A 27,664-nucleotide genomic window follows, 5' to 3' on the forward strand; every position below is an offset into this window, starting at 1 on the left:
TCAAAGTCTCTTTTAGGAGGTGGTATTTCATCACTCTCAGTATTGCCTTTTTATCTTCCATTCAACCTCAGCTGCTACTCCCATAGTCATAAATTCAAACTTGTTATTACCAGTCACTGCAGCCCCTCCATTACCTTAATTGCAAGCATCCCGCTCTTCAACAACCACCTCTTGCCTTTCCAGATTACTTCCTCTATACCCACAAACCTTCGATCCCCCCTGGAACTTGCAATCCATTGATCCGACCACCTTTTCATTATCCTTCAACCTTCCCATGAACTCAGACCCCTCTTTATTTAGCTTCAGTTCTTCCCTGGGCAATCATTATAATCATTCTCTTCCAAATGCCATTAGGCCATTCCCTGCCTAACTCCTGCTTCTTAGCATTTACCTAAATTAGCTTACCACCCACTCCAGCACCCTTTCAGAAGAACATGCTTAAAGAAAGCATGAACAGACAGGTCACACGTTTAATTCATGGTCTTTAACCTCAGTGTTTACTGGTGATCATATCATATCATCCTGGTATACCTATACTGCCTTTGACCTAAATCAGGGGGTGGCAAACTATGCCCAGCCCCCTCACTTCACCCCTAAAGGCCAAATCTCCACCCCTGAAGGCCTAAAGGCCAAATCTACACCTGTTTTTGTAAATAAGGTTTTATCGGAGCACAGCTGTGCCCATTTGGGTACATACTGTCTATGACTGCTTTCACAATACAAAGGCAGAGGTAAGTAGTTGACGCAAAGGTGATTTTTGTGGCTACCAAAGCCTAAAAATATTTATAATCAGGCCCTTTACAAAAAATTTTCCAACCCCCAGCTCATTTCATTCCTTCTCTTTCCTCAAATTTCCAGTACCCCCTCCAACATCCTCACTCTCAGCTGATGATTTTGCTTTGTATTTCACTGAGACGCTAGAAACAACCAGAAGAAAATTTCCTTCTTAACTGAAAACGTAATAAATAACTTTGGATATATTACAAAGCATTTCCTGATCCAAACACTTCTGTCCACCTCCACTGCAACTGCTCAGTCCAAGCCCCCATCAGCATTTGACTGGATCATTTCAAAGGCCTCCTAATTGGTCTTCCTGCTTTTCCTCTTGCCCCACTACAATGGGATTCTAAACCCTGCAGCCAGAGTTGTCTTGTTAAAATGGAATTAGATCACACTACTCCTTTTCTCGAAACACTTCAATGGCTCCCATCTCACTCAAGTGTGTGTGTTTTTTTGTTTGTTTTTTTAAAGCCAGAATCCTTAGGATGCCTGTGTAAGCCCCTTGTGTCTGGACCCTCCAGCTGTTGGCCTGCGTCTCTTGCTACTTGTTCACTTTGCTCCAGACACTCTGGCCTCACTGTCCCTCCACAATAGCAGGCAGGCTGCAGCCTCACGATTTTGAGCTATTTCTTCTGCCTGGAAGGTTCTTTTACAGATAAACCTCCTTTCCCAGTTTTGAATCAAAGGATTAGCTTCATAAGGCTGCTTTTCCTAACCACCCTAGTTTAAACTGCACTCCTCTCTGCCTTAATTCTGTTTTCTGCTTTTCCTTTCTCCATAGCTCTTATTACCATCTAACACACTAGTTCCACATGAGCTATTTTGCTAAGCTCATATACTCAGCACTTACAACAGCTCTAAGGTCTTCCAATGAATATGTGTTGAATGAACGAAATGAATGAATGAATAAAAGTGAATCACTACCCAAACCATTGTGATGTTACTCTTCACAATGCATCAGATTTTTACCTCCCAAAGGAATCTTAGCTAGTGACAACATTTATATTCATTTTCTAATGTAAGTCAATAATTGTAATGCTATTTCATGATGAAGGGCTTTCAGTCTTCCTTCTATCTCAATTCTGAACTGGTTTGGTACAATTCTTTGATACTTGTCACTCATTTAAACAAGAGGAGAATCATTTAAATAGGAGGAGAAAAATATCTTACATCAGAAATTTAACTGTAAAGCACTAGTTTCACAAAAGCCTGGCCTTGTGGCTATACCAGCTCTGAATCTAATGTAGGCTTTCTTTCCAATCTCTAGTTGTTCCTTTCCAATCCATTATAAAATTTTAAAATACCCACCTGGCCCACATTTTGAATAACTCTCCAGATTGTGCAGCACAGCTTCATAAATACTTCTGATAGCCTTATATAAAAGCAAAATTTTTAAACTGGCATACTACTTGATATTCAAATAGTATCTATTAGAAAAGGAATTTTCCCTGCAAAATAGTAACTTACTAGTAGCTTGTTCCCTGTTCTTCCAATGCTTCAATTTTGTTGCTTTAAAAAAATTATACTCTTTTTGAGATTGTACTAATATTTCCTAATACTTATAAGGTACATTGTGGTTTACCAGATGGCTTCACATGAATTATCTTAGTTAATCTCGAAAATAATTCCATGGCATAGGTACTGTTAGCCCAGAAAAGGTAAATGGTCTTTCCAAGGTCCTTTTTTCAGTGAATTTAAGATTTGAATCTTAGACTTAAGACTTTTGCCACTTTGTTCAATGGAATTAAATGGAAAATCATTGGCCAGGCGCGGTGGCTCAAGCCTGTAATCCCAGCACTTTGGGAGGCCAAGATGGGCGGATCACGAGGTCAGGAGATCCAGACCATCCTGGCTAACACGGTGAAACCCCGTCTCTACTAAAAAATACAAAAAACTAGCCGGGAGAGGTGGCGGGCGCCTGTAGTCCCAGCTACTCGGGAGGCTGAGGCAGGAGAATGGCGTGAACCCGGGAGGTGGAGCTTGCAGTGAGCTGAGATCTGGCCACTGCACTCCGGCCTGGGCGACAGAGCTAGACTCCGTCTCAAAAAAAAAAAAAAAAAAAGGAAAATCATTAGATAACATCCATATTTTCCTTCTTCATTTGGATATTTTTTAGATGGGTTCATTGTATTTCATCTTAAATTTGAATTTCTTAAATCCCATTTCTTCCAAGAATAATTGCAAAAGTAACAGTTCCTCTGTTCAGACGTGAAAATCCCATCCACTCCTCCTCACTTGTAATTTGACAAGTCAACCTGCTCTCTGGCCTATAGAGCCTGACCATTTACATGATTTTTATTTAACCCACAGCCATAAATCACGATGATATGACTTGCATGTTTGTCTATGCCAGTGTTTAACGATTCTGACATACCTCTTCCTGTAGAATCCGAATCTTAAGAATCAGAGCCCGGTTTTCTGTCTCCTAATTCATTGTGAGAAAAATAATTAAAACGTATTTAAGATGTTTACAAAAATACCACATATTTACCTCCAAGGCTACTGACGTTCTTTATCAACTTTAAATGTGGCATTCACCTATCACAAATGAGCCTATTCTGAAAATATTTTCAATGTGGGGTTAAGCCTTGGCTAACAGGTTCTTGGGGATCTAAGTGAAGTCGTTCTCCTCCTGGACTCTTTGTAACTATGGTTGTTAGGGAGGAAAGGGCAAAAGAAACAAAAAGTAACAACCTGCAACCTGCCTTCTTTCCCTGCTACTTCATTTATGACAGGTAGTGGTAAACTCAGCTATTTAAACAGCACCTTGAAATCACAGAGCTCTAGCATTCTATTTGAAGCTGTGGATATTCTCAGATTCAACATCATCACAACATATGAGCATCAAAATTGTTTTATAATTAACAGCCTCAAATTCAGAACCATCAGAAAAAAAAAAAAAATCAATATATTTCAGGGCAGGTTATTTGCCAAAATGTTAACAGTAAATTTCACAGGTAGGTTAAGAATGTTGCAAAACTTTTTATTTGTTAATATGCATTTTTTAAATTTTTATAAAGTAAATAGGCATTACCCTTATAATATAAAAACGAAAGAAAAAATATCTCAAGCCAGGATTTCATTGACACAATAATAAACACCCGCCCCTGCCCCCCGCCCCGTGTACTTAAAATCTGAATACCTGAGTTCAATTCTGGCCCTACCTTTTTTTTTTTTTTTTTTTTTTTTGAGACGAAGTCTCGCTCTTGTTGCCCAGGCTGGGGTGCAATGGTGTGATCTCGGTTCACTGCAATCTCTGCCTCCCAGGTTCAAGTGATTCTCCTGCCTCAGTCTCCCAAGTAGCTGGAATTACAGGCGCCTGCCACCACACCTGGCTACTTTTTGTATTTTTAGTAGAGACGGGGTTTTACCATGTTGGCCAGGCTAGCCTTGAACTCCTCACCTCAGGCGATCCGCCCACCTCAGCCTCCCAAAGTGCTGGGATTACAGGCATGAGCCACTGCGCCCGGCGGCCCTAACATTTTTTTAAAAAATTGACAGATAAATAACATCATATGCTTTTATCATGTATAATATGATGTTCTGAAGTACATATAAACCACAGAATGGTTAATTTAGATCTATCATTTATTAGACAATGGACTTTGAACAATTAAAAACTTTCTCTGAACTTTATTGCTCTATTACATTTTTTAGTATACAAAAACACAGCAACTTCTGTTTCTACCTTACAGATTTTCTATTATTACCTATGAGATGAAGTATGAACTAAATCTTTTGAAATTATAAAGCACTACAAATTGCAAATGATTAGGGTTCTGTATCTAGGACTCTACACTTTCCATTTATTTATTTATTTATTTATTTATTTATTTATTTATTTTTTGAGACCAAGTCTCACTCTGTCACCCACGCTGGAATGCAGTGGAACAATCTCGGCTCACTGCAGTCTCCACCTCCTAGGTTCAAGCGATCCTCCCACCTCAGCCTCCCAAGTAGCTGCGATTACAATTGTGCACCACCATGCCTGGCTAATTTTCGTATTTTTAGTAGAGACGGGGTTTCACCATGTTGGCCAGGCTGGTCTTGAACTCCTGACCTCAAGTGACCCACCTGCCTCAGCCTCCCAAAGTCCTGGGATTACAGGCATGAGCCACCGTGCAGGCCAAAATTCTGCACTTTAATCAATAGCAATTTCACATTACCAACACCTAAGAGGAAAAAGAGGACATTGAATGCTTTACATGCGCTAGCTCATTTATCCCTCCCAGCCTTAGAGTAAGTAGTATTGTTATCTCCATTTTATCTAGGAGGACCCAGGGGCTTAGAGTGATTATGTAGCAGGGCTAAAGTCACACAGCCCTTGGAGCCAGAACTTGAATGCAGGCAGTCTGACTCCCAAGCGTGGGCTCTTGACCAGTTCTCTCCATTGCCTTCAGTTAGAAGCTCCTCAGTGGTCCCAGATTGAGTCTTTCCTATAATGCATCCATATAGACTTGCAGGGTCACAGAAGACCTGGTATTCAATGGGCTAGTCCCCACATTTTACTACTGAGGCAAGAGCTAAGCTAAACGAGGTTATTTTGTTTGTGGGAGGTCATAAGGGGACCGCCATAGGGCTGGAACCAAGTCTCTCCGTGATTTAGAGACTAACAACAGTTTTGCAACTGATACCTGAAACAAATTAGTCGGAATGACTTTCAGCCACTTCTTACCACAGTTAACCATGCTAGAGTACTGCTGGAATCTATCAGGATTCTGAAGATTATTACTAATTCTCTATTCAACAGTTGAAGCTTCTCAATAAAAATGATCACTTCTCTGGCATCTGAGTTAAAGTTTAGTCTAAATGAGTCTTTCGCTCTGAAATTACAAGCCTGTGCTTATTTAGCATAAGGAATGATTTATGGGGCTTCTCAGTAACCTGTAAGTACTGAGAGAACTGACTTTTTTTTTAATCTGAGAAAAAAGGTGAAAGTTTCACAGATGTTTTTAAATTCAAGTGGTTTTTAGTATCAGATATTTTTGAATTCTCCTATTGACTTTAGGAGGCATTCCAAATATTTTCTGGATTTTCACAAACTATTGTGAATGTGACTGAGAAACATGTAAAAAATTTAAATCTTGATTGAAAAGGAGGCCAAGCACAGTGGCTCACGCCTATAATCCCAACACTTTGGAAGCTGAAGCAGGAGGATCCCTTGAGCTTGGGAGGTCGAGGCTGGAGTGAACCATGATCCTGCCACTGCACTCCAGCCTGGGCAACAGAGCAAGATCCTGTCTCAAAAAAACTAAAAAAGAAAAGAAAAGAAAGAAAAAGAAAGAAGAAAGAAGAAAAGAGAAAAGAAAGAAAAGAAAAGAAAGAAAAGAAAAGCACAGATTTAAAAAAATCCTACCTGCCTTTACTTTTCTAAAGTCTTACCAATTCATTCATCAGCCTATTGACTTCTGATGTTCCACCAGATAAGTCCTCTTGTATATTTCAGTTATGTAAATTATATGCCAAATTCAAAGTACTATAATAGATGACTTACTAATTGTTTGCTCTGGGCTACAATCATGCTCTTCTGCTCTTCTGAAGCATTCATACTAAGTTTCAGTTCCTCCAGTTCTTCTTTTAACAGATTTGTTCTCATAATAGCTTGGTGGGCACTGTGGGGGTGGGGGGAGAAGGCCATGAGCAAAACCTCAAATATAACCGTCAAAGACACTAAGAACAGCCAAGGACTATTTTGGACCCAAGTTGAAAACCACTAAAGGCTTAAACCAGATGCCCACAATAGTAAAAATATACCCATGATCTTTCAGTCCTTGGAAAAGGAAGGAATTTGGAGAAAGTGGGGAGTGGGGAATGGAGACTAGGGGGAAAACAGACAAATGTATTCCTGAAGCTAAAGATGTAGAGGATCCCTTTGAAATTCATCATTGGCTGAATCACCTGGTTCTTTCCCCCTACTAAGACGTAATGTTAGTTAATGCTGTTCCACAAATAGTTATTGAATAATACCATGTTCTAGGTGCTCTACAATGCAGGCTACAATGGTGAACAAAGGGACATGGTCCTTGGTCTTATAAAGCTTACATACTATGGAGAGATATGACAACTAAACAAATAAATAATTACCAAGTCTCTATACGACATATCCTATAAAGAAGTTTATCATACTGTTGATTATAACAAAGCATTGGAAAAAAACCTAAACATCCACCAACAGGAAACTGATTAAATGAATTATGGTAATCCATATCATGAAATTACCTATTCACAGCTCCCACTAGATTATAGACTGTTCCCTTAGGAACAAAGGCTTCAAAGAAGATATACTTTTTTTCCTAAGAAATTACATTGATCATTTAACAAATACTAATTGAGGGCTGAACCTGTCCCAGGCACTGAGCTAGGCATCAAAGAAGGGAAGAATGACTGAATCCAGAGAACTCTACTCATCTGGAGTTTATAGCCTAGTGGAGTAAATAGACAATCGTAATGACAATACAGTATGAAAAGAATCAAAAGAGATAAGGGTTTCTGGCTTGTAGGCAACTGGAAGGAAGGTAGTGCTGTTCTACAGTAGATATTCTACTAAGCACTAGGCTAAACAGGATGAATATGACATAGTTCCTCCCATCAAGGAGGTTACAGTGATATAAACAGGAGGCAGGGAAATACTAGGTAGAAAAGGGCAGGGTCCCTGGCAAGGGCTCCATCCTCAAGCCTGGACCCATGGCCCTAAATGAGAACTTTGCATCCCCGTTTTCCCACCTGAATGTTGCCTTTTGGCCCACCACGCCCCCATCCTGTACCCATAAAAACTCCAAGCTCCACTGGCAGAGGAGCAGAGCAGCATGAAATAGAAGGAGAAAAGAGAAGAAGCTCTGAATGTCAAGAGGAGGAGAGGCAGTTGGACATCAGAGACTAAAGTCAGAGAGGAGTTTGGCCAGGGACTGTCGGGCAGGAGTTTGGCTGGGACAGCTAAACTCCAGGGGAAGATTATCTTTCCAGGCCATCCCCTTTCCAGCTCCCCATCCTGCTGAGAACCACATCCACCACTCGATACAATCTCCACGTTCACCATCCTTCAAGTCTGTGTGACCTGATTCTTCCTGGATGTTGGACAAGAACCCAGGTACCAAGAGGGCAGGATGAAAAAGGCTGTCACCTTGATCCTCCACTGAGCTAGTTTAACTCTTAGCTGTCCATGGATGGCAAATGCTAAAAGAGTATTACTTGTAACACATGCCCTCTGGGGCTCCAGAGGTTGTGGGCAACCCCTAGATGCTGCCACAGGCTGGTACAGGGTTTGTGCCTGCTGGCACCCGAAGGCACTCACGCCAGCTCCTACACCTGCTCAGCTGCATGCTCCCCCTCCTTCAAGGGTTTGGAGCGTGGCAGCTGAGCAAACAAGCATCCTTGTTGCAAGTCCCACAAGGGGGTCAAGGGAACTCTCCTGCCTAAACATTTAATACAGAAAACAAATTACACTATGATGGGACAACTAGACAGTATCAAAACTAGGTTGCGGGAACCCAAAGGAAACAGACACTCTTCAGAAAGGATTAGGGGAAGGAGAAAAGAGAAAGACACGTGGCTTAATTTTGTAGACAGTGGCGTTCTGATTGCCCATCTGGATTCTCCAGCCTTTCTGTCCGTTATGTGAGTTACTTAATTCCTTTCAGATATGTTTCTTGACTGCTTATTTAACCAGAGTTAGATTCCAGTGCTTCCAACCAAAAATCCTGACCAACCCATTCATTCAAAGCAGTTTTGTTAAAGAAACTTTGAATTTTTATATTTCAGTTAAGTAATAAATAAGCCATTGTGAAATGAAGAGGACTTAAGGTAAGCAACTTTTTTAAAGATTAGTTTGGAGACTGGACTAGACAAGGTCAAAGATTTTGAGGATGAGAATGCTTTAGTGAAACATATGACTGGGCATGGAGGCTCACTCCTATAATCCCAGCACTTTGGGAGGACGAGGTGAGCAGATTACTTGAGACCAGGCATTCAAGACCAACCTGGGCAACATGGCAAGACCTTGTCTCTACAAAAACACAAAAATTAGCCAGGCATGGTGGCACGTGCCAGTAGTCCCAGCTACTTGGGGGAGAGGGGGTGAGGCCGGAAAAGCACTTGAGCCCAGCAGATGGAGGTTGCATGCAGTGAGCTGAGATCATGCCGCTGTACTCCAGCCTGGGTGACAAAGTGAGACCCTGTTTCCAAAAAAAAAAAAGAATGAAAGAAACATTTCCAGTCAAAAACTCATGCATGAATGTTCATGGCAGCATTATTCCTAATAGCCAAAAAGTGGAAACACCCCAAATGTCCATCATCTGAAGAACGGATAAACAAAATCTGATATATCTATACAATTGAATATTATTCAGCCATAAAAAGAAATGAGGTAGTAATACACACTATAAAATGGATGAACCTTAAAAACATTATGCTAAGCGAAATAAGCTACACACAAAAGTTCACATATTGTATGATTCCATTTATATATAATGCCCAGAATAGGCTAATCTATAGAGACAGAAAGTAGAATAGAGGTTGCCAGGGGCTAAGAAGAGAGGAAATGGAGAGTACCTGCTGATAAGTATGGAGTTTCTTTTTGGAGTGATGAAAATATCCTGGCATTGGATAATGGTGATGATTGCACAACCTTGAGAATATACTCAATTTTTTGTTTTGTTTTGTTTTGAGACAGAGTCTTGCTCTGTCACCTAAGCTGGAGTGCAATGGCACAATCTTGGCTCACTGCAACCTCCACCTGCCAGGTTCAAGCGATTCTCTTGCCTCAGCCTCCGGAATAGCTGGAATTACAGGATCGTGCCACCATGCCCAGCTAATGTTTGTATATTCAGTAGAGATGGGGTTTCACCATGTTGGCCAGGCTGGTCTCAAACTCCTGACCTCAAGTGAGTCACTTGCCTCAGTCTCCCCAAGTGCTGGGATTACAGGCATGAGCCACCATGCCCAGCCAGGGAATATACTCTAAAAACACTGAATTGTATACTTTGAGAATGAATTTTATACTATGTGACTCTCAATTTTTAAAAGGTATTTTTAAAAAGAAAAAAGAACTGAAAGTTCCCAGCACACCGGACCCTACTGTGGCTCACCTTTTTACCTGAAGGCGCAATTCGGTACAGTCCTCTGATAACTGGCTGTTAGTTTCTTCCAGGTTTTCTAAAGCCAACTTAAACTTATTATTTTCTTCTTCAAGTTTTTGTTTGTTGAAATGAAGGTCTGCTACGTAGGCAATCAAATCAGACACCTCTCTGCAAGTGAAAGAATAGATGAAAATAACCTTCACGTCACTAATGCCTTCCAATAAAATAAGGTATATGGTTAAACAAACCAAATTTTGATATTCTGGTGAGTTTTGTTTTTTTTTTTAACTTTACCCTCATCTGTCATCATAAACATAATCGATTGATACAATAGTTATTCAGATGTTTATTACAATAGCGTCAAAGATGTTTCCCAAAATTTCCAAGTAGCCATCATTTGCCAGTTGTAAAATCAACTTCCAGTTTTTGTTGATTCTTTTCCCCCTGACTCTCAACATCTGTCTTCTAAACTGAAGAGTTCCTATTTTTGCCTGGAATATGAGAGATTCTGAAATAAATGGACACGATATTCTTTTTTTTTTTTTTTTTTTTTCATTTTTTGGGACAGAGTCTTGCTCTGTCGCCCAAGCTGGAGGGCAGTAGCACAATCCTCCGCCTCCCAGGTTCAAGTGATTCTCCTGCCTCAGCCTCCAGAGTAGCTGGGACTACAGGCGCCCGCCACCACACCTGGCTAATTTTTGTATTTTTAGTAGAGATGGGGTTTCACCATGTTGACCAGGCTGGTCTTGAACTCCTGACCTCAAGTGATCTACCCGCTTCAGCCTCCCAAAGTGCTGGGATTAAAGGCATGAGCCACCCTGCCCAGCCTATATTCTTTCCGTGAAGGAATCTCCGCAGGTTTCCCTAGGAAACAATTCCTAGAGTCTTATCATTGTAGTCTGTGGCTCACAATTCAGACTCATCTTTCCTAATGTTTTGTATAACTTGTCAATGTTTATGAGCATCATCTGCCATGACATCAGTTCACAAATCCTTTCAGAGTCTGGACTGTGTGTTTCATGGAGCCCCAGGCCTCCTTTTCTTTTTTGCTATCTTATCCCAGGGCCTAGCTCAGTGAGAACATAGTTCCCACTGCACTTTTCTTTTCTTTTCTTTTCCTTTTTTTGAGATAGAGTCTGGCTCCGTCGCCCAGACTGGAGTGCAGTGGCACAATCTCAGCTCACTGCAACCTCCACCTCCCAGGTTCAAGCCGTTCTCGTGTCTCAGCCTCTCAAGTAGCTGGGATTACAGGCACGTGCCACCATGCCCGGCTAATTTTTGTATTTTTAGTAGAGACGGTGTTTCACCATGTGGGCCAGGCTGGTCTCAAACTTCTGACTTCAAGTGATCCATCCACCTCGGCCTCCCAAAGTGCTGGGATTACAGGCATGAGGCACCGCGCCCAGCCCACACCACTTTTCTTTATGGATAAACCCGAAGTGGCAAAGATAAAATAAGGGAGAGGCAGAACCACTCTCCTTAATATCTAAAACTTACACATGTCATGGGAAACAGCTTTTCTCATTCATGTCTAAAAGATTCTACTAAAGAAGTGCTTTAAAATAATTTCCAAAAGAGCTTAAGGTCAATATCATAACCCTACTTCAAGTGGAACTTTTTCCCTACAAGAAGCTCATGAAATTAATGAAGGAGAAGGGCTTCATGAGAGAGCAAGTGATTTTTGGATTACTAGTCACACGAGAATTTGTGTTCCTAGTGAAACTGTAATGCAGGCGTTATTAGAATCAGTTAAGAATTTAAAATCAATTATGTTAACTCTACTGCAAAAAAAGAGCAAAGTGACTTTATCATAACTGAAATACATAGATTTATATAAACAAGAAAAATGAAGTTGAAACACTTGCGAAAGCAGAGTAAGGCTTACAAGACTCCTTTAGATGTGTCTCCTCCCAAAGCCACGAAGCTCCCCGACATAGAATCTGTTGTATCTGTGCTCATCTTCACTGAAACACATACAAGAGTTTTATGAAAAGAAAATCATTTTCTCCAAACCGTAAGAAAACAGAACAATCCTGAAGAAACACATACATACTTGTTCCATCTGATTTTATGCCATCCTGTTCAAAAACAGAATCATCAATGATGCTGCTTAATCTATGATTCACTCCTTCCCTGTAGCCAAAAAAAACCAAAACCAGTGAGCTAGGATTCTTTGCCTGACCACAGTTTTGTCCTCTTTTTTTTTTTTTTTTTAGATTTATGCTCTGTACTTTCCTTTTCAGGTATTTCCTTCTGAGTTAAAAAAAATACATATTAATTCAACAACTATTTGGAGCCCAGTCCTATGCTAGGTACTTAGAGTGATAGAAAAGAATTTGTGTTCCTAGTGCAACTGTTTCTAATGTAGGTGGTACATTAGGCATTCCTCCACCATCCATACACTTTTAGTTAATATGAAAAAGAAAACACGTAGGCAGCGTATGATTAGGAGATGTGGGGTCTCGGTGGATTAGGAAATAGACATAGGTTGGAGTGGTAAGTGGAGATTTGTGGAGGTTGCAAGATCATGGGGCTTAAGAGATTGAGAAGGAAATACATGAACAACGAATACTTTGGGATATATTGACAGGGATACATTTTCCCTTTCTCATGGAGAACCAAATAGAACCTCGACTAATTTTACTTCGAGCATTTTACTTCTGGAATCTGGGAAGCCCTCTGTACAGGGTGTGCAGCACACACACTCTAGCTTGAACTGCAAAATAAACATATTAACATTTCAACCATTTCCTTTCAGAGTCTTCTATTATAATTCAAGTTTTGTTACTTAACCTAAGCACCTCTCTGGAGCAGCCACAAAATTCAAAAATATATGTTTACATCTCATTGTTTGTCATTGTGAGATATCTGTCACACGTTGGGGGAATGAAAGAACTCAGTGTTCTGACTTCCTGTGTTCACGTCCATCCCCATGTCTGAGTTTCTGCTCTTCTGTATTTCTACCGCCCATGTTTTTTCCTTTATACTTGTTATAAAAATGGTTTTTTTCTTTTTTCATGCTGTTTTATACTTATTAATATCTTTATTATACAAACCTACATATTTTAGAAATATTAAATTCATAAGAAAACAAAAAATTAAAACCATTATGCAAAAATAATCATTTTGGCATAAATTCTTTCTAACATTTTCCTATGCATATTTTTATTTCTTCCAAAAATGGGATTATACTACATGTACAGATCTATGACCTATTAATGTGAAGTAATTACATATGAATTTCTCTTATCAAATATTATTACTTTGAATGACTAGTATTCTAGTGTATGGAAGTACTATAATTTGTCCAATTGTTTCTTTTTAAATATCTAGATTGCTTTTATTTATCACTGTCATAAACTACCTTCTACCTTCTATATTAGTGTTTACAATTAATTATCTTTCTTAAAGTTACATTACTTCTCAAAGAGGCTGCCTTTGGTTTTTGTTTTTGTTTTGGAGACAGGGCCTCACTCTCTTGCCCAGGCTGAAGTGTAGTGGCTCTGTCACAGCTCGCTGCAGCCTCAAACTCCTGGGCTCAAGCAATCCTCCTTCCTCAGCCTCCCAAGTAGCCTGGACTATAGGCGCATGCCACCACACCTGGCTAATTTTTTAATTACTTGTAAGACAGGATCTGGCTAAGTTGCCCAGACTGGTCTGAAACTCCTGGCCTCAGGTGATCCTCCCACCTTGGCCTTCCAAAGTGCTGGGATTACAAGCATGAGCCACCACACCTGGCCAAGACTGCATATTTTTAAGGGCCTGATACACATTCCTAAATTGCTCTTTAAAAAAACTATGCCAACTTGCACTACTCCCAGTGATATATGGGAGGGCTTATTCGTCCACCCTTTTCACAGCCCACAACATGGGATACAGTCATTTTTTAAAATCTTCATTAAACCCATGGGTAAAAATGATATATTATCTGTATTTGCAGTTTTTGACTACACTAACATTACTTATTTCTATATATTTATCTTGCCTTCATGAATAACCTGTGTGTGGCATGCAACATTTCAGTCATATTTTCTTATCTATACATCCTAATCCTACCAGAAATCTGGTAAGTTTTTCCATTCCTTGGGCTTGACATTTTCTCTTTTTTGAGATGGAGTCTCACTCTGTTGCCCAGGCTAGAGTGCTGTGGCACAATCTCGGCTCACTTCAACCTCCGCCTCCTGGGTTCAAGCAATTCTCCCACCTCAGCCTCCCAAGTGATTGGGATCACAGGCATGCACCATCATGCCCAGCTAATTTTCGTATTTTTAGTAGAGACAGGGTTTTACCATGTTGGCCCGGCTGGTCTCCAACTCCCAATCTCAGCTGATCCACTCTCCTCAGCCTCCCAAAATGCTGGGATTACAGGTGTGAGCCACCGTGCCCAGTCGACATTTTCTTCAAGCAAATCCTAGCATGCATCGGCAGATAGGTGAAGATTGGTGGCTGAATAGGAGGCATAGGAATTAGGCTTCTTGACCAGGTGCAGCAGGTGGCTCACACCTGTAATCCCAGCACTTTGGGAGGCCAAGGTGGGCAGATCAGCTGAGGTCAGGAGTTCGAGACCAGCCTGGCCAACATTATGAAACCCCATCTCTACTAAAAATACATGAATTAGCCAGGCATGGTGGCGCACACCTGTGATTCCAGCTACTCTGGAGGGTGTGGTGGGAGAATCACTTGAACCCAGGAGGCAGCGGTTGCAGTGAGCAGTGATTGTACCACTGTATTCCAGCCTGGGCAACAGAGTGAAACTCCATTTCAAAAAAAAAAAAAAAAAGAGGAATTCGCTTTCTGTGGAAGAAGATATACATCTCCAGCATCTGCCAAGGGCACCTGAGATCATGGATGCTCTTCTCCTCCTTTACCTTTTTCTTTTTCCTATTCTACCATTCTTTCTTTTTCCCCTTAGCCTCCCTATATTCTAGGATTCCAAATTACATTCACTGACTAGTCCCACTGCTCTTAAAAAGGAGTCTATTATTGAATTTAAATACATTTGGAGATTTGATAGTATTAATAATTCACCTGACTCATATATCAGCTCAATTCTCTGTGAGAATATAACATGTGCTCCCCACTAATCACAAGAAATGAATGACAGCAGTAGTTCCCAAAGCATGTCCAGCCCACTCCCAGCATCAATATCATCGGAAACTTGTTAGAATGTAAATTATCAGGCTTCACCCCGGATCTACTGAATCACAGTGGTGGGGCCCCAGCAATCAGGTTTAACATCATTCAGGTGATTCTAATGCACGCTACAGCGCTGGATGATAGTATTTCCATCGACACAGGAAACAGTAATTAGCATAATTATAATCAATTGTTAAAATAGAACCTTAAACTGCATCCCACTAGGACTCTGATTACCATTTGTTTCCACAGTAAGCCATCGATTCTTTCATCATGGCCTGGAAAGTTTCCAGGTCCACATGTGGGTCTCTCTTCTCAGGATCAAGCATGTTCCACAACTGCTCAAGGCCACTGTCTTCAGAATTTTGGCTAGTTGTCTGTCTCAGGAAATCAATTATTTTGGCCACTCCTACTGAGCCTTTGGAAAAAGAAGAGCAGATCAGTTCTGAAAGATGGAGAAAGTTATATTTTTAACAAGTGAAGTACCTATCTCTTTCATGTCTCCTGATCCTAGAAACATGCTATAGAACCCTGGCAGTCCTGTGGAGCTGGCATGTTACAGTGTAAAGAACACTGGCTTTGGGCTAAAGTCTAATGGACCTAGTGTCAAATCTTGGCTCCGAAGATTACCAGCTGTGTAGCTTTGGGACTATTACTTAACCTCTCTGAACCTGTTTCTTTATCTGAGATGGGGACGATGATACCTATCACACAGAGCTGTGAGCTTTAAATATTGATGATATACGTAATCAATAATTTCTCGTGAGACGTGACCAAAATAACATTACATTTTTTTCCTTTCAGTTCCTTAAAAAGCATTCAATGAAGGAAGTTTTTTCTCTGCTGCAGTTAAAATTTCAATCTCAAGTGAAAATTTCTACTTTTTAGGGGGTGGAGGTGGCATTTTTAGACAGTCATCCCTACTATCACATTCAGAAAATAAAATCATCCCAACTATGTTAGTCATTGAAGCACCAATCTTTTTTAAACATAAGACTTTTCTTTTACTCCCATCAAAGGCCTGCCTTGGGCTGGCTACTTGCAAAGGAGAGGGAAAAATTAAGTAGAAGTTTGAAAGGGCATATGCCCCAGAGATGGTTCTTCCCTTAAGGAAATAAGGATAGACCATGACATCAGAAAAAAAAATCTCATAATTAGAAGGAGGAGATACTCATAAAGGAGGCTGAATAACTTCAAAGTTATTAATAACTTTAATGTTATTTAAACTTCAGCATGTCATTTAGATGTTACAGTATTAGAAAGATAAATAGGCCGGGCGCGGTGGCTCAAGCCTGTAATCCCAGCACTTTGGGAGGCCGAGACGGGTGGATCACGAGGTCAGGAGATCGAGACCATCCTGGCTGACACGGTGAAACCCCATCTCTACTAAAAAATACAAAAAAACTAGCCAGGCGAGGTGGCGGGCGCCTGTAGTCCCAGCTACTCGGGAGGCTGAGGCAGGAGAATGGCGTAAACCCGGGAGGCGGAGCTTGCAGTGAACCGAGATCGCGCCACTGCACTCCAGCCTGGGCGACAGAGCGAGACTCCGTCTCAAAAAAAAAAAAAAAAAAGAAAGAAAGAAAGATAAAATGACTAATACAGTTATTTAGAGAGAGAACTGTACGGTTTTTTTTTTTTTGGTTTTTTTTTTTTTTTTTTTGAGACAGGGTCTTGTTCTGTTGCTCAGCTGGAATGCTCCCAGCTCACTGCAACCTCAATCTCTTGAGCTTAAGCGATCCTCCCACCTCAGCCTCCCTAGTAGCTGGGACTACAGGCATGTGCCACCACACCCAGTTAATTTTTGTATTTATTGTACAGATTGGATTTTGCCATGTTGCCCAGGCTGGTCTTGAACTCCTGGACTTAAGGGATCCACCTGCTTGGGCCTCCCAAAGTGCTGAGATTACAGGTGTGAGCCACCATACCCAGCAGCAAATTGCATTTTTTATTTGTAGAAGAACTGGAAAGCAAGCTGGAAAGCCAGCAATAATCCATTTATCATATTTTCCTACACTAAAACTCTAAGCCCTCTGTCATATCAAAACTAGAAAGGCTTCCTGTGATGGTTAATTTTATGTGTTAACCTGAGCCATGGGGTACCTAGATATTTGGTTATACATTATTTTGGGTGTCTCTGTGAGGGTATTTTTGGATGACATTAACATCTAAATCTATAGACCAAGTAAAGCAGATTGTCCACCTAATTCAGGTGGGCCTCATCCAACCAGTCGAAGGCCTGAACAGAACAAACAAGTTGACCTTCTCCCAGGTAACAGAGAATCTCTCCTGCCTGCCTACCTTCAAACTGTGATGTTGATTTTTTTTTTTTTTTTTTTTTTTTTCCTGCTTCTAGACTTGAATTGAAATGTTGGCTCTTCCTTGCCTCAAGCCTGGTGGCTTTTGGATGGGAACTACACCAGCAGCTCTCCTGGTTCTTAGGCCTGTGGACTTGGAATGGGACTAAACCATTGAATCTCCTGAATCTCTGGCTTGCTGATACCCTGCATATCTTGGGACTTGCCCGCCCCCATGATCGCATGACCCAATTCCTTATGACAAGTCTCTTTAGCTAGCTAGATTAAACTGATAGATACAAATATAAATATCTCTTCCCACCGGAGAGCCCTGGCTAATACACATCCTATTTCCCTTCAGTGAAGCTTTCTTATTTTCTTCAGAGAATTAATTTCTTAAATCCTGTCCAAGCAGAGGAGCTCTCTGGGAATAAATAAGCCCCACTCATCCTAAAGAAATAAATAAGGGTACAGACAAATATTTTGCTACAAATGCTCAATATAGTGATTTTATATGTAAAATATTTATTACAGTTTTGGGATTTTTTGAGACAGAGTCTCATTCTGTTGCCCAGGCTAGAATGTAGTGGCATGATCATAGCTCATTGCAGCCTCAGCCTCCTGGGCTCAAGGCATCCTCCCATCTCAGTCTTCCAAGTAACTGGGATTACAGGCGTGTGCCACCATGCCTAGCTAATTTTTACAATATTTTTTTGTAGAGACAGGGTCTTGCTAGGTTGTCCAGACTGGTCTTGAATTCCTAGCCTCAAGTGATCTTCCCGCCTTGGCCTCCAAAATCTCTGGGATTATAGGCTTGAGCTACCATACCTGGCATATTATAATCTTTAAAGCAGAAAAAAAATAATATTCAATTAAGATGGACTGGTTAAACGTGTTACCTCAAAAAATGGTATAGGATATGAAGAAAATTTTTTTATGTGAAGACAGGTACTCAAATTATTAAATGAGAAAAAGCAGATTATAAAACAAGTTTGAAAACATTCTCACACATACCAGAGAATACATTAGTATATCATTTAAAACAAAAAAAGGATGACCAAGAAAATATCTTAAACTATCTTTAGCAATTATGTTGCTCAGCTAATTTTTCTTTTATTTTGAGATGGAGTCTCGCTCTGTCTCCCAGGCTGGAGTGCAGTGGCACCATCTCAACTCACTGCAGCCTCCACCTCCTGAGTTAAAACACTTCTTATGCCTCAGCCTCCCTAGTAGCTGGGATTACAAGTGTGTGCCACCATGCCTGGGTAATTTTTATATTTTTAGTAGAGATGGGGTTTCACCATGTTGACTAGGCTGATCTCAAATTCCTGGCTTCAAGTGATCTGCCCACCTCGGCCTCCCAAAGTGCTGGGATTACAGGCTTGAAGCACTGCACCCAGCCTAAATTTTTCTATTTTTAGTAGAGACATGGTTTCACCATGTCTCCCAGAGTGGTCTCAAACTCCTGGGCTCAAGCAGAGCCTCCACCTCGGCCTCCTAAACTGCTGGGATTACAGGTATGAGCCACCCCACCTAGCCTCAATTTAGTATTTTTAAAACTGGTAGATAAAGAGAATCAATGAATCTTTTATCCTGCCTCTCTCCTTCAGGACACCAGTATAGCAAAATAGTTGATAAAGCAGAGTAGAATTTCTCATTATAGATGTATTTCAGGTGATACATTTGGAAGGAATGATAGAATATTACCATTTGCAACATCTAATGAAAATATAAGTCTAGGCCTTCATCATCAGTAGTTGCCTTCTGTTGAAAACACATAACACCATCTATGTATTTAGGTTGATGCAAAAGTAGTTGTGGTTTTTGCCATTACTTTCAATGGTAAAAACTCCAGTCACAATTGTACCAACCTAATAGAATTCTTGCCCCACTACAAAACAAAAATAAATAAATAAATAAAAACCCTCAAACTTTTATCTGATTATATTTCTAAATATAGGAGACAGAGAAACAGGTTGTGTTCCTACAGATACACAATCACCAAATTTCAGATTGTGGTAAACTAAGAAATAAAAGAATGGGCTGGGTGCAGTGGCTAACGCCTCTAATCCCAACACTTTGGGAAGCCGAGGTGAGTGGATCACCTGAGGTCAGGAGTTTGAGACTAGCCTGGCCAACATGGTGAAACCCCATTTCTACTAAAAATACAAAAAACAGCTGGGTGTAGTGGCGGGCACCTGAAATCCCAGCTACTTGAGAGGCTGAGGCAGGAGAATCACTTGAACCCGGGTGGCAGAGGTTGCAGCGAGCCAAGATCACACCACTGCACTCCAGCCTTGGCAACAACAGTGAGACTCTGTCTCAATTAATTAATCAATCAATGGATGGGTTTCTTTAACAGACAACAAAATGCAAAAAACAGATGGAAAGCGAAACAGAGATAAGGCAGACAACCAACTGCAATGAACAAATCTTTCTTGGATATTGGCTTGAACAGTAAAACTGTTTAAGGAAAAAAGGATATGTATCTATCACACAAATGAGAAATTTTGACTACTAACAAGACATTTGATAATATTAGAAAAGTATATGACTTTCAAAATCATGATAATGGCATTGTAGTTGTGTTTTAAATTAGTCAATTATCTTTTAGAATTATCTTTTTTTTTTTTTTTTTTTTTTTTGAGACGGAGTCTTGCTCTGTCGCCCAGGCTGGAGTGCAGTGGCCGGATCTCAGCTCACTGCAAGCTCTGCCTCCCGGGTTTACGCCATTCTCCTGCCTCGGCCTCCCGAGTAGCTGGGACTACAGGCGCCCGCCACCTCGCCCGGCTAGTTTTTTTTTTGTATTTTTTAGTAGAGACGGGGTTTCACCGTGTTCGCCAGGATGGTCTCGATCTCCTGACCTCGTGATCCGCCCGCCTCGGCCTCCCAAAGTGCTGGGATTACAGGCTTGAGCCACCGCGCCCGGCTAGAATTATCTTTACTGAAATATTTATGAATGAAATACTGTGATCTCTGGGATTTGCCTCCAAATAATCCAGAGTAGAGGAGAGGAAAATGAGCAGGGTTAGAAATGAGACATAATTGGTTATGACACATATATAAGGGTTCATCATATAATGCTACCTCTGTATATGTTTAAAATGTTCTATAACAAAAAAATTATGAATTCAAATAAAACAAAACCATATTGACAGGAGTTGTGGAAAGATATACAACAAATCACTAACAATGGTTACTCAGGGGAACAGGATTACCAATATTTTTCCTTCTTTTTGCTTGTCAGTATATTATTAATTTTATTACAATGAGCATGAATCATTTATATACTTAAAATTACTTGTGGAATTTTTTTTTCTCTCTCAACTTTTAGGTTCAGGGGGTATATATGCAGGTTTGCTACATGAGTGAATTGCGTGTTGCTGAGGTTTAGTGTACAAATGATCCCATCACCCAGGTACTGAGCATAATACATGATTGGTAGTTTTTCAACCCATGCCTCCCTGCTCAAGTAGTCCCTGTATCTACTGTTCCCATGTATATATAATGTCTAACTCCCACTTAAAATTGAGAACATGCAGTATTTGGTTTTCTGTTCCTGCATTAGTTCGCTTAGGATAATAGCCTCCAGCTGCATTCATGTTGCAGCAAAGGACATGACCTTGTTTCTTTTTTTGGCTTCCGTGGTGTGTAGGTATCACTTTTTATTTATCCAGTCTTCTGTTGATGGGCATTTGGGTTGATTCCATGTCTGTTCTATTGTGAACAGTGCTGTGATGAACATATAAATGTATGTGCCTTTCAGGTAGAATGATTTATATTCCTCCGGGTACATACCCAGTAGACAGATTGCTGGCTCAAATGGTAGCTTTAAGTTCTTTGAGAAATCTCCACACTGCTGTCCACAGTTGCTGAACTAATTTATATTCCCACCAGCAACGTGTAAGTGTTCTCTTTTCTCCATAACCTCACCGACATCTGTTGGTTTTTGACTTTTTCATAGCAGCCATTCTGACTGGTGTGAGACAGTGTCTCATTGCAGTTTTGATTTGTATTTCTCTAATAATTAGTAATGATGAGTATTTTTTTCATGTATTTGTTGGCTGCATGTATGTCTTCTTTTGAGAAGTGTCTGTTCATGTCCTTTGCCCACTTTTTAATGGTGTTTTTTGTTTGTTGAATTAAGTTTCTCATAGAGTCTAGATGTTAGACTTTTGTCACATGCATGGTTTGTGAATATCTTCTCCCTCTCTGTACATTGTTTACTCTGTTGACAGTTTCTTTTGCTGTGCAGAAGTTCTTTAATTAGGTCCCACTTGTCAATTTTTGTTTTGTGGCAATTGCTTTTGGGAACTTATTAATAAATTATTTGCCAAGGCCAATGTCCAGAATGGTATTTCCTAGGGTTTTTGTAGTTTTAGGTCTGGAAATTTTTTTAAAAACACGTCTCAAAAATAAAAATTAAAGAAAAACAGAAGTGAAAGCCCAAAATTAACTAAAAATTCTGAGTTAAACTTGTATAGTGGTTTTACATATTTGAAAAGCATATTTCCTGTGGGTCACCACCTGTGACATGTAAGTAGCTTCAATAAATAAAGATGGTAAGTCAGCTGATAAGCTCAAAAAGAATCATTGAAGTCACTGTTAAAATATGCTGATGCAAAACAGGTACAGGGAAATTATAGCGAAATAACCAAACCCTACAGAGCAAACCTTATTCCCAAATTAGGTGGCATCCATCACATATGCAGACACAGACAGTGAGCCCCACATATGAATCATTTCCCTTTCTCTCACAATAGAAAGTTCAGATGACTTGGCGAGTCCTACCAAACATTTGAACAGATAATTTTCAGCTTACCTTTCTGTTTTATGTCACATGCATTAAAAATATTGGTGAGTGCCTCTTCTTCACAGGCCCTGTTGATGCTGTATGTTACATCTTCTTTACCATCATCAGCTTCTTGTTTCCATCCTATTAGAAGAAAAAGTTTGTAAATCCTGATGCTTTCTGTGCTGTAATGATTACTTTTCCTTTTTGTGGTTTAACAAAGAAAACCTATCACAATAAATGGCCTTCCCCTTAGATATAGGGAAATACTCCCCTATATCTAAGTAATCCCATCATGATGTTCTGCTTTGTTCCGGAAACAAACATAGTTAAAACAGAAAGGGAAAGATGGATGATTCCATCCAAACTTTAATAATGTAGATTTTTTTTTTTTTTTTTTTTAGTTTAGGTATTCTAAAAGTATATATGCTTATTGCTCTACTGGAAGGACAAACATTAAAAGATGAATATTTACCATGTCCATTCAGAGATAATTTTTTTACCACTGAATCCTGAGGATCAAAACCCTTCAAACTTTGACCAAAAGTGGAATCAAAGTCAGGTGTTAAGGTACTAAAATTATTTTCACTACAATAGTTATTCAAATCCTTGTTAGAGAAACACTCTGCTTTTCTGATCTGTGACATCAAAGATGTATCATTCTTGTTGCTCTGTGACTTCAGCTTTAAGACATTTTCAGAACTTGTGAGAATAACAGAGTATGTTGCAGTCTCAGGGGAGCTGAGGTGAGAGATGGATGGGGTTCTTGGGGATATTATTTGAGGCGATGAAATGAAGGCATCCACTTCCTCAGAACTTGACCAATGAGAGTCAGGCGTAGGAACACAAGCAGCAGTCATTTTCCTCAGTACCTCTTCAAAATCTTTCTTGGTGTTGGTCTGTGGGCTATCAAAACTGCTAGACTGGTATTTGATAATCTGCTGAACTGGATTTGAAGTTGCTTCTCTCTTGTGGATGGCTCTGATCTTTCTACAAATGCTTTCCACTGGGTTATGCCGCTTCTCAGTTATCTTCCTTGGAGATGCCATTGTTGACTTTCCTCCAAATATACAGATGAAGTGGCTGAAGTGTAAGCAAAAGTAGATAAACATATTTAAAAGTCAGCATTTTCCTAACAATAATTTAGCAATAGGTGATTTATTTCCAAGTCAGCTTTGGAGGGATCACAACAAGATGTTCAGTTGCTCTAAGCAAATTTTCCACGCATTTAACTTTGGCCCCCAAATTTCAGGAAAATAACAGCTAACATATATAAAGTATTTATCAAGTATGAGGCATGGTACTAAGCTCTTCATACCCATCAACTCATTTCATCCTCAAAACAACTTTTTGAGATATACATTACTACTTTCTCCATTCTCTGGCAGAAAGAGAATAAGCAACACACCCCAAGTCACTCCAATAAGTGCCGCAGCTCAGGCAGTCCAGCTCCAGAGCCTAGATAACCATATTGCTTTTTAGTTTTTAATAGGGCAGGTGACAATGATGCTAACAACTCATTTGAATACCTACCATTGGTACTGTACTGGTTGCCCTCTATTCAGAACTTAATATGCCCCATATTAGGTGTTTTATGTGTATTATGTCTAAACTTCACATAAACCCTATCAGTTGTGTGGAAATATCCCCCTTTTATAGAAAGAGAAGCTAAGACTCAAAGAGGCCAAGTAATTTGCTAATCGTCACAGCTCTAAGATTTGAGTCAAAGAATGTCTGACTCCAGCATCGTTTTATTGCATAGCAAGATATATGACCTTTAAAAAAAAAGAAGCATAATCTCACTTCTTGGAGTAACTCGGAAATTTGGAAATACACTCAAAATTTTCCCTAAACTAGTAAGAGTTAAAATAATACAGGCTGGGTGTGGTGGTGTGTGCCTGTAGTTCCCGCTACTCAGGAGGTGCGGGTGGGAGGGTCACTTGAGTATGGGAGGTCCAGTCTGCAGTGAACCAGGAAGGTATCACCACATGTACTCCAGCCTGGGCAACAGAGGGATGGATGGATAGATTAGATTAGATTAGATTAGATAGATATTTTTTAAATACTCTAGGAAAATGGTTAAAATAGTGTGAATAGTTACAAAAAAATAGTTGAATAGTTATGGAATTAGTGATTTCAAAAACTGATTTTTTAGGACATTAACAGAAATTTCCATGAATCTTTTTTTTAATCCCCTAATAGAGAATGAACAATAATACAGAAATTTTAAAAGCACTATAATTGGAAGGGGTATCTAGAATTACTGGGAAGAAGAAAACACTCAAAATCCTCTGAATCTGACTTGATCTTCCTTCTATATGATGACCACCAGTTCTAGCCAGTGTAGTTTCCACCAACAGAATCCTTCACCACTTAAGTTAATGACCATCTCTCAACCTTTACATTGCTTCCTGACAATACTCTCCTTTCCCTCTATTCAAGAATGATCTCTTGGCTGGGCATGGTGGCTCACGCCTGTAATCCCAACACTTTGGGAGGCTAAGGTAAGTGAATCACCTGAGGTCAGGAGTTCGAGACCAGCTTGGCCAACATGGCGAAACCCTGTCTCTACTAAAAATACAAAAATTAGCTGGGCATGGTGGCAGGCACCTGTAATCCCAGCTACTTGGGAGGCTGAGGCAGGAGAATTGCTTGAACCCGGGAGGCAGAGGTTGCAGTGCGCCGAGGTCATGCCACTGTACTCCAGCCGGGGGGACAGAGCAAGACTCCGTTAAAAAAAAAAAAAAACAAGAATGATCTCTCAATGTGAACCCTAAAACACATTCCTCTCTTGAAATTCTAGAATCAGTTTTTAATCATGGACTCCATTCTTTCTGATCTCTTCTAGGATTTATAATTGTAACATACATTTAATTAAATGTCTTCTATTCTTGGATTATTTCCAATGTGTATACATGCCTTTTCCTCAAAAATACCTTTCAATTCTTGTACTCAAAACCATGATGTTACTTTTTCTAGATACTCAATACATTATTGTTGGCACAACTGATAATCTACAATTATATATAATGTATATAATTACCAGGCTTATGGACTTATCCCCCAGCTGCTGTGATTGTTGGCTCCCAGCTACTTTCAGGACCACCTTTTCTGGAGAACTTCCCACCTTTAATACATAAGAGCTGCTCAGTTGCTCCAGGGGGAAGGTAGAAGTGCAGCAGTAGTCATGACAGAATACACCCTTGAATACAAAGCATTCCAAATCTACAGTTGACTGACTTAGCAGGAATACATCTGACTTCCCTATGTTGAGCAAAGAGCCTTATAAAACAGTAGTTAAGGCCGGGCACAGTGACTCGCACCTGTAATCCCAGCACTTTGGGTGGCTGAGGCGGGCGGATCACAAGGTCAGGAGTTCGAGACCAGCCTGACCAACATGATGAAACCCCGTCTCTACTAAAAATACAAAAATTAGCAGAGCGTGATGGCACATGCCTGTAATCCTAGCTACTCAGGAGGCTGAGGCAGGAGAATTGCTTGAACTGAGGAGGTGGAGGTTGCAGTGAGCTGAGATCGCACTGCTGTACTCCAGCCTGGGTGGCAGAGCAAGACTCTGTCTCAAAAAAATAAAATAAAATAAAATAAACAAAAAACAAAAAACACCAAAACAGTAGTTAAGTATCTGTCAATGTTCTCAATGTGAGTTGACCGTTTTTCCCTTATAGAGCCAGAAAATTTAGACACAGGTTGGGCATGAGGTTAAAAGAGGCCCCAAAACTGGAACCTCAGGTTCCCAAATCCTGTCTACTCCTGTCACTGAATGATGATGTGGTATGCTGTTCAAGCCATAACAAACAGTCTCGCTTTGTAGGCATTTGTAACTGACCTAGATTAATGTTCCTAGTATATAAGGCACATGTTTCCACTTGCATTTCCAAGGCATTTTTTCTCCTTTAACCATCTGTTTTCATTTATTTGTTCTTGAGACAGGGTCTTGGTCTGTCACCCAGGCTGGAGTGCAGTGGTGCAATCATGGCTCACTGCAACCTCCAATTCCCCAAGCTCAAGCAATCCTCCTACCTAAGCCTCCCAAGTAGCTGGGACCACAGGCGTGCACCACCACGCCCAGCTTTTTGTATTTTTAGTAGAGACAGGGTTTTGCCATGTTGCTCAGGCTTTCTTCTACTGTCTGTTTTCTGAACTTTCCTGACTTGCCTAAGTGAACCCTGCTTGGTGGTTAAGGCTAAACCTTACAAAGAATGCACTTAAAACAAAGGCTCTTCATGAGCTACCAAAGCTGCATGTGATTAACTTGTTTTGCTTTTTCTAATTAGAGCAGAACATGGTGGGAGTTTAATAAATAAGATGGGGTGATAAAGATTTCAAAATTTGTGTCATCTTCTCCATATGCAGCTTGGAAATATCTCCTGTCTCTTCTGTCTAAACCTCTTAACCTCTATTTTAATTTTAGATCCTGGTAGAAAGGATTAGCTGCAATCTGCCAGAATACTTAAAAATACAAGCCCAGTTTGCTTTGTACAGTTAACTGCCTTTGAAAAGGCATTAAGTGAAAATTAAGAACTGAAAGTGAATTGTACTAGGAGAATCAGTTGCTTGGAGTCTCTTTTAAAAGGAATTTCCCCCTCAGCGATCTTAGCTGATTATTTACTACATAAAGATGGTACACTTGTAGATATCCCAATGGAAAGAAGTGCTTCTTTTGCTTTCAAGTTCTATGAACCTCGGTTGCATTTTCCATGTTTTTTTTTTTAATTATTTTTAATTTTGTAGAAATTGGTCTCTGTTGCCCAGGCTATAGTGCCGTGGCTATTCACAGGGGTGATCATAGTGCAGTGCAGCCTCAAACTCCTAGGTTCAAGTGATCCTCCTGCCTCAGCCTCCCAAGTAGCTGGGATTACCACACCTGGCTCAGTTTGTATATTTTAATTAAAATACTTTTTTTTTTTTTTTTTTTTTGAGATGATGCCCCCTCTGTCACCCAGGCTGGAGTGCAGTAGCACAATCTCGGCTCACTGGAACCTCCACCTCCCAGGCTCAGGTGATCCTCCCACCTCAGCTTCCTGAATAGCGAGGATCACAGGCACGTGCCACCATGCCCAGTTAACCTTTTGTATTTTGGTAGAGACGGGGTTTACCATGTTGCCCAGGCTGGTCTCGAACTCATGAGCTAAAGTCATCCACCCACCCCAGCCTCCCAGAGTGCTGGAATTACTGCTGCAAGCCAATGTCCCTAATACATTAAAGTAGTTTTAATATCCATCCCTTTAGGCAGTCAGCCAATATTGATTGAATTCCTGCTAAGTGCTAAGCCCTGTGCAAATACTGGGGCTACAATGATGAGGAAAATAGTATCCTAAAACTTACAGTGTGTGGAAGATACAGCTATGAACAAGTAAGCCACTAGAGCTGCCAGGTTAAATTTAGGAAGCCCAGTAAAATTTTAATCTCAGATAAACAATGACTAATTTTTTCGTGTAAGTATGCCCCCAAATGTTGCACAAGACATAGTTATACTGGAAAATTATTTGTTGTTTATTGGAAATTCACATTTTACTGGGTGTCTTGTATTTTTTTTTTTTTTTTTTTTTTTTTAGCTAAATCTAACA

The 27,664-nt window shown here is 40.2% G+C and overlaps 1 protein-coding gene across 1 annotated transcript; it reads right to left on the minus strand.

Annotated features, from left to right (window-relative positions):
* Positions 1 to 135: 135 nt before the first annotated feature.
* On the minus strand, positions 136 to 22,554 carry LOC105492131 (inositol 1,4,5-triphosphate receptor associated 2). The gene is made up of 11 exons (XM_071070583.1): positions 22,532 to 22,554; positions 22,107 to 22,279; positions 15,228 to 15,408; positions 11,908 to 11,987; positions 11,740 to 11,818; positions 9,864 to 10,022; positions 6,275 to 6,392; positions 4,947 to 4,952; positions 3,155 to 3,205; positions 406 to 437; positions 136 to 313 (listed from the first exon to the last, which is right to left on the minus strand). The coding sequence occupies exons 1-11, from the start codon at positions 22,552 to 22,554 to the stop codon at positions 136 to 138; spliced, it is 1,080 nt and encodes a 359-aa protein (XP_070926684.1).
* Between the last annotated feature and the right edge of the window lie 5,110 nt (positions 22,555 to 27,664).

Source organism: Macaca nemestrina, chromosome 10 (assembly GCF_043159975.1).
Source record: "Macaca nemestrina isolate mMacNem1 chromosome 10, mMacNem.hap1, whole genome shotgun sequence".
NCBI classification, from domain to species: Eukaryota; Metazoa; Chordata; class Mammalia; order Primates; family Cercopithecidae; genus Macaca; species Macaca nemestrina.

What these genes read in the sequence shown, in the direction of transcription:
- LOC105492131 (XM_071070583.1), bottom strand. Translation starts at nt 22,554, where the DNA reads ATGGTAAATATTCATCTTTTAAT. An exon ending in GCTTACTGTGGAAACAAATG is followed by an intron (nt 11,988 to 15,227) that starts GTAATCAGAGTC and finishes TTTTGGCTACAG; the next exon opens with GGAAGGAGTGAATCATAGAT. An exon ending in CATAAAATCAGATGGAACAA is followed by an intron (nt 11,819 to 11,907) that starts GTATGTATGTGT and finishes TATGTGTTTCAG; the next exon opens with TGAAGATGAGCACAGATACA.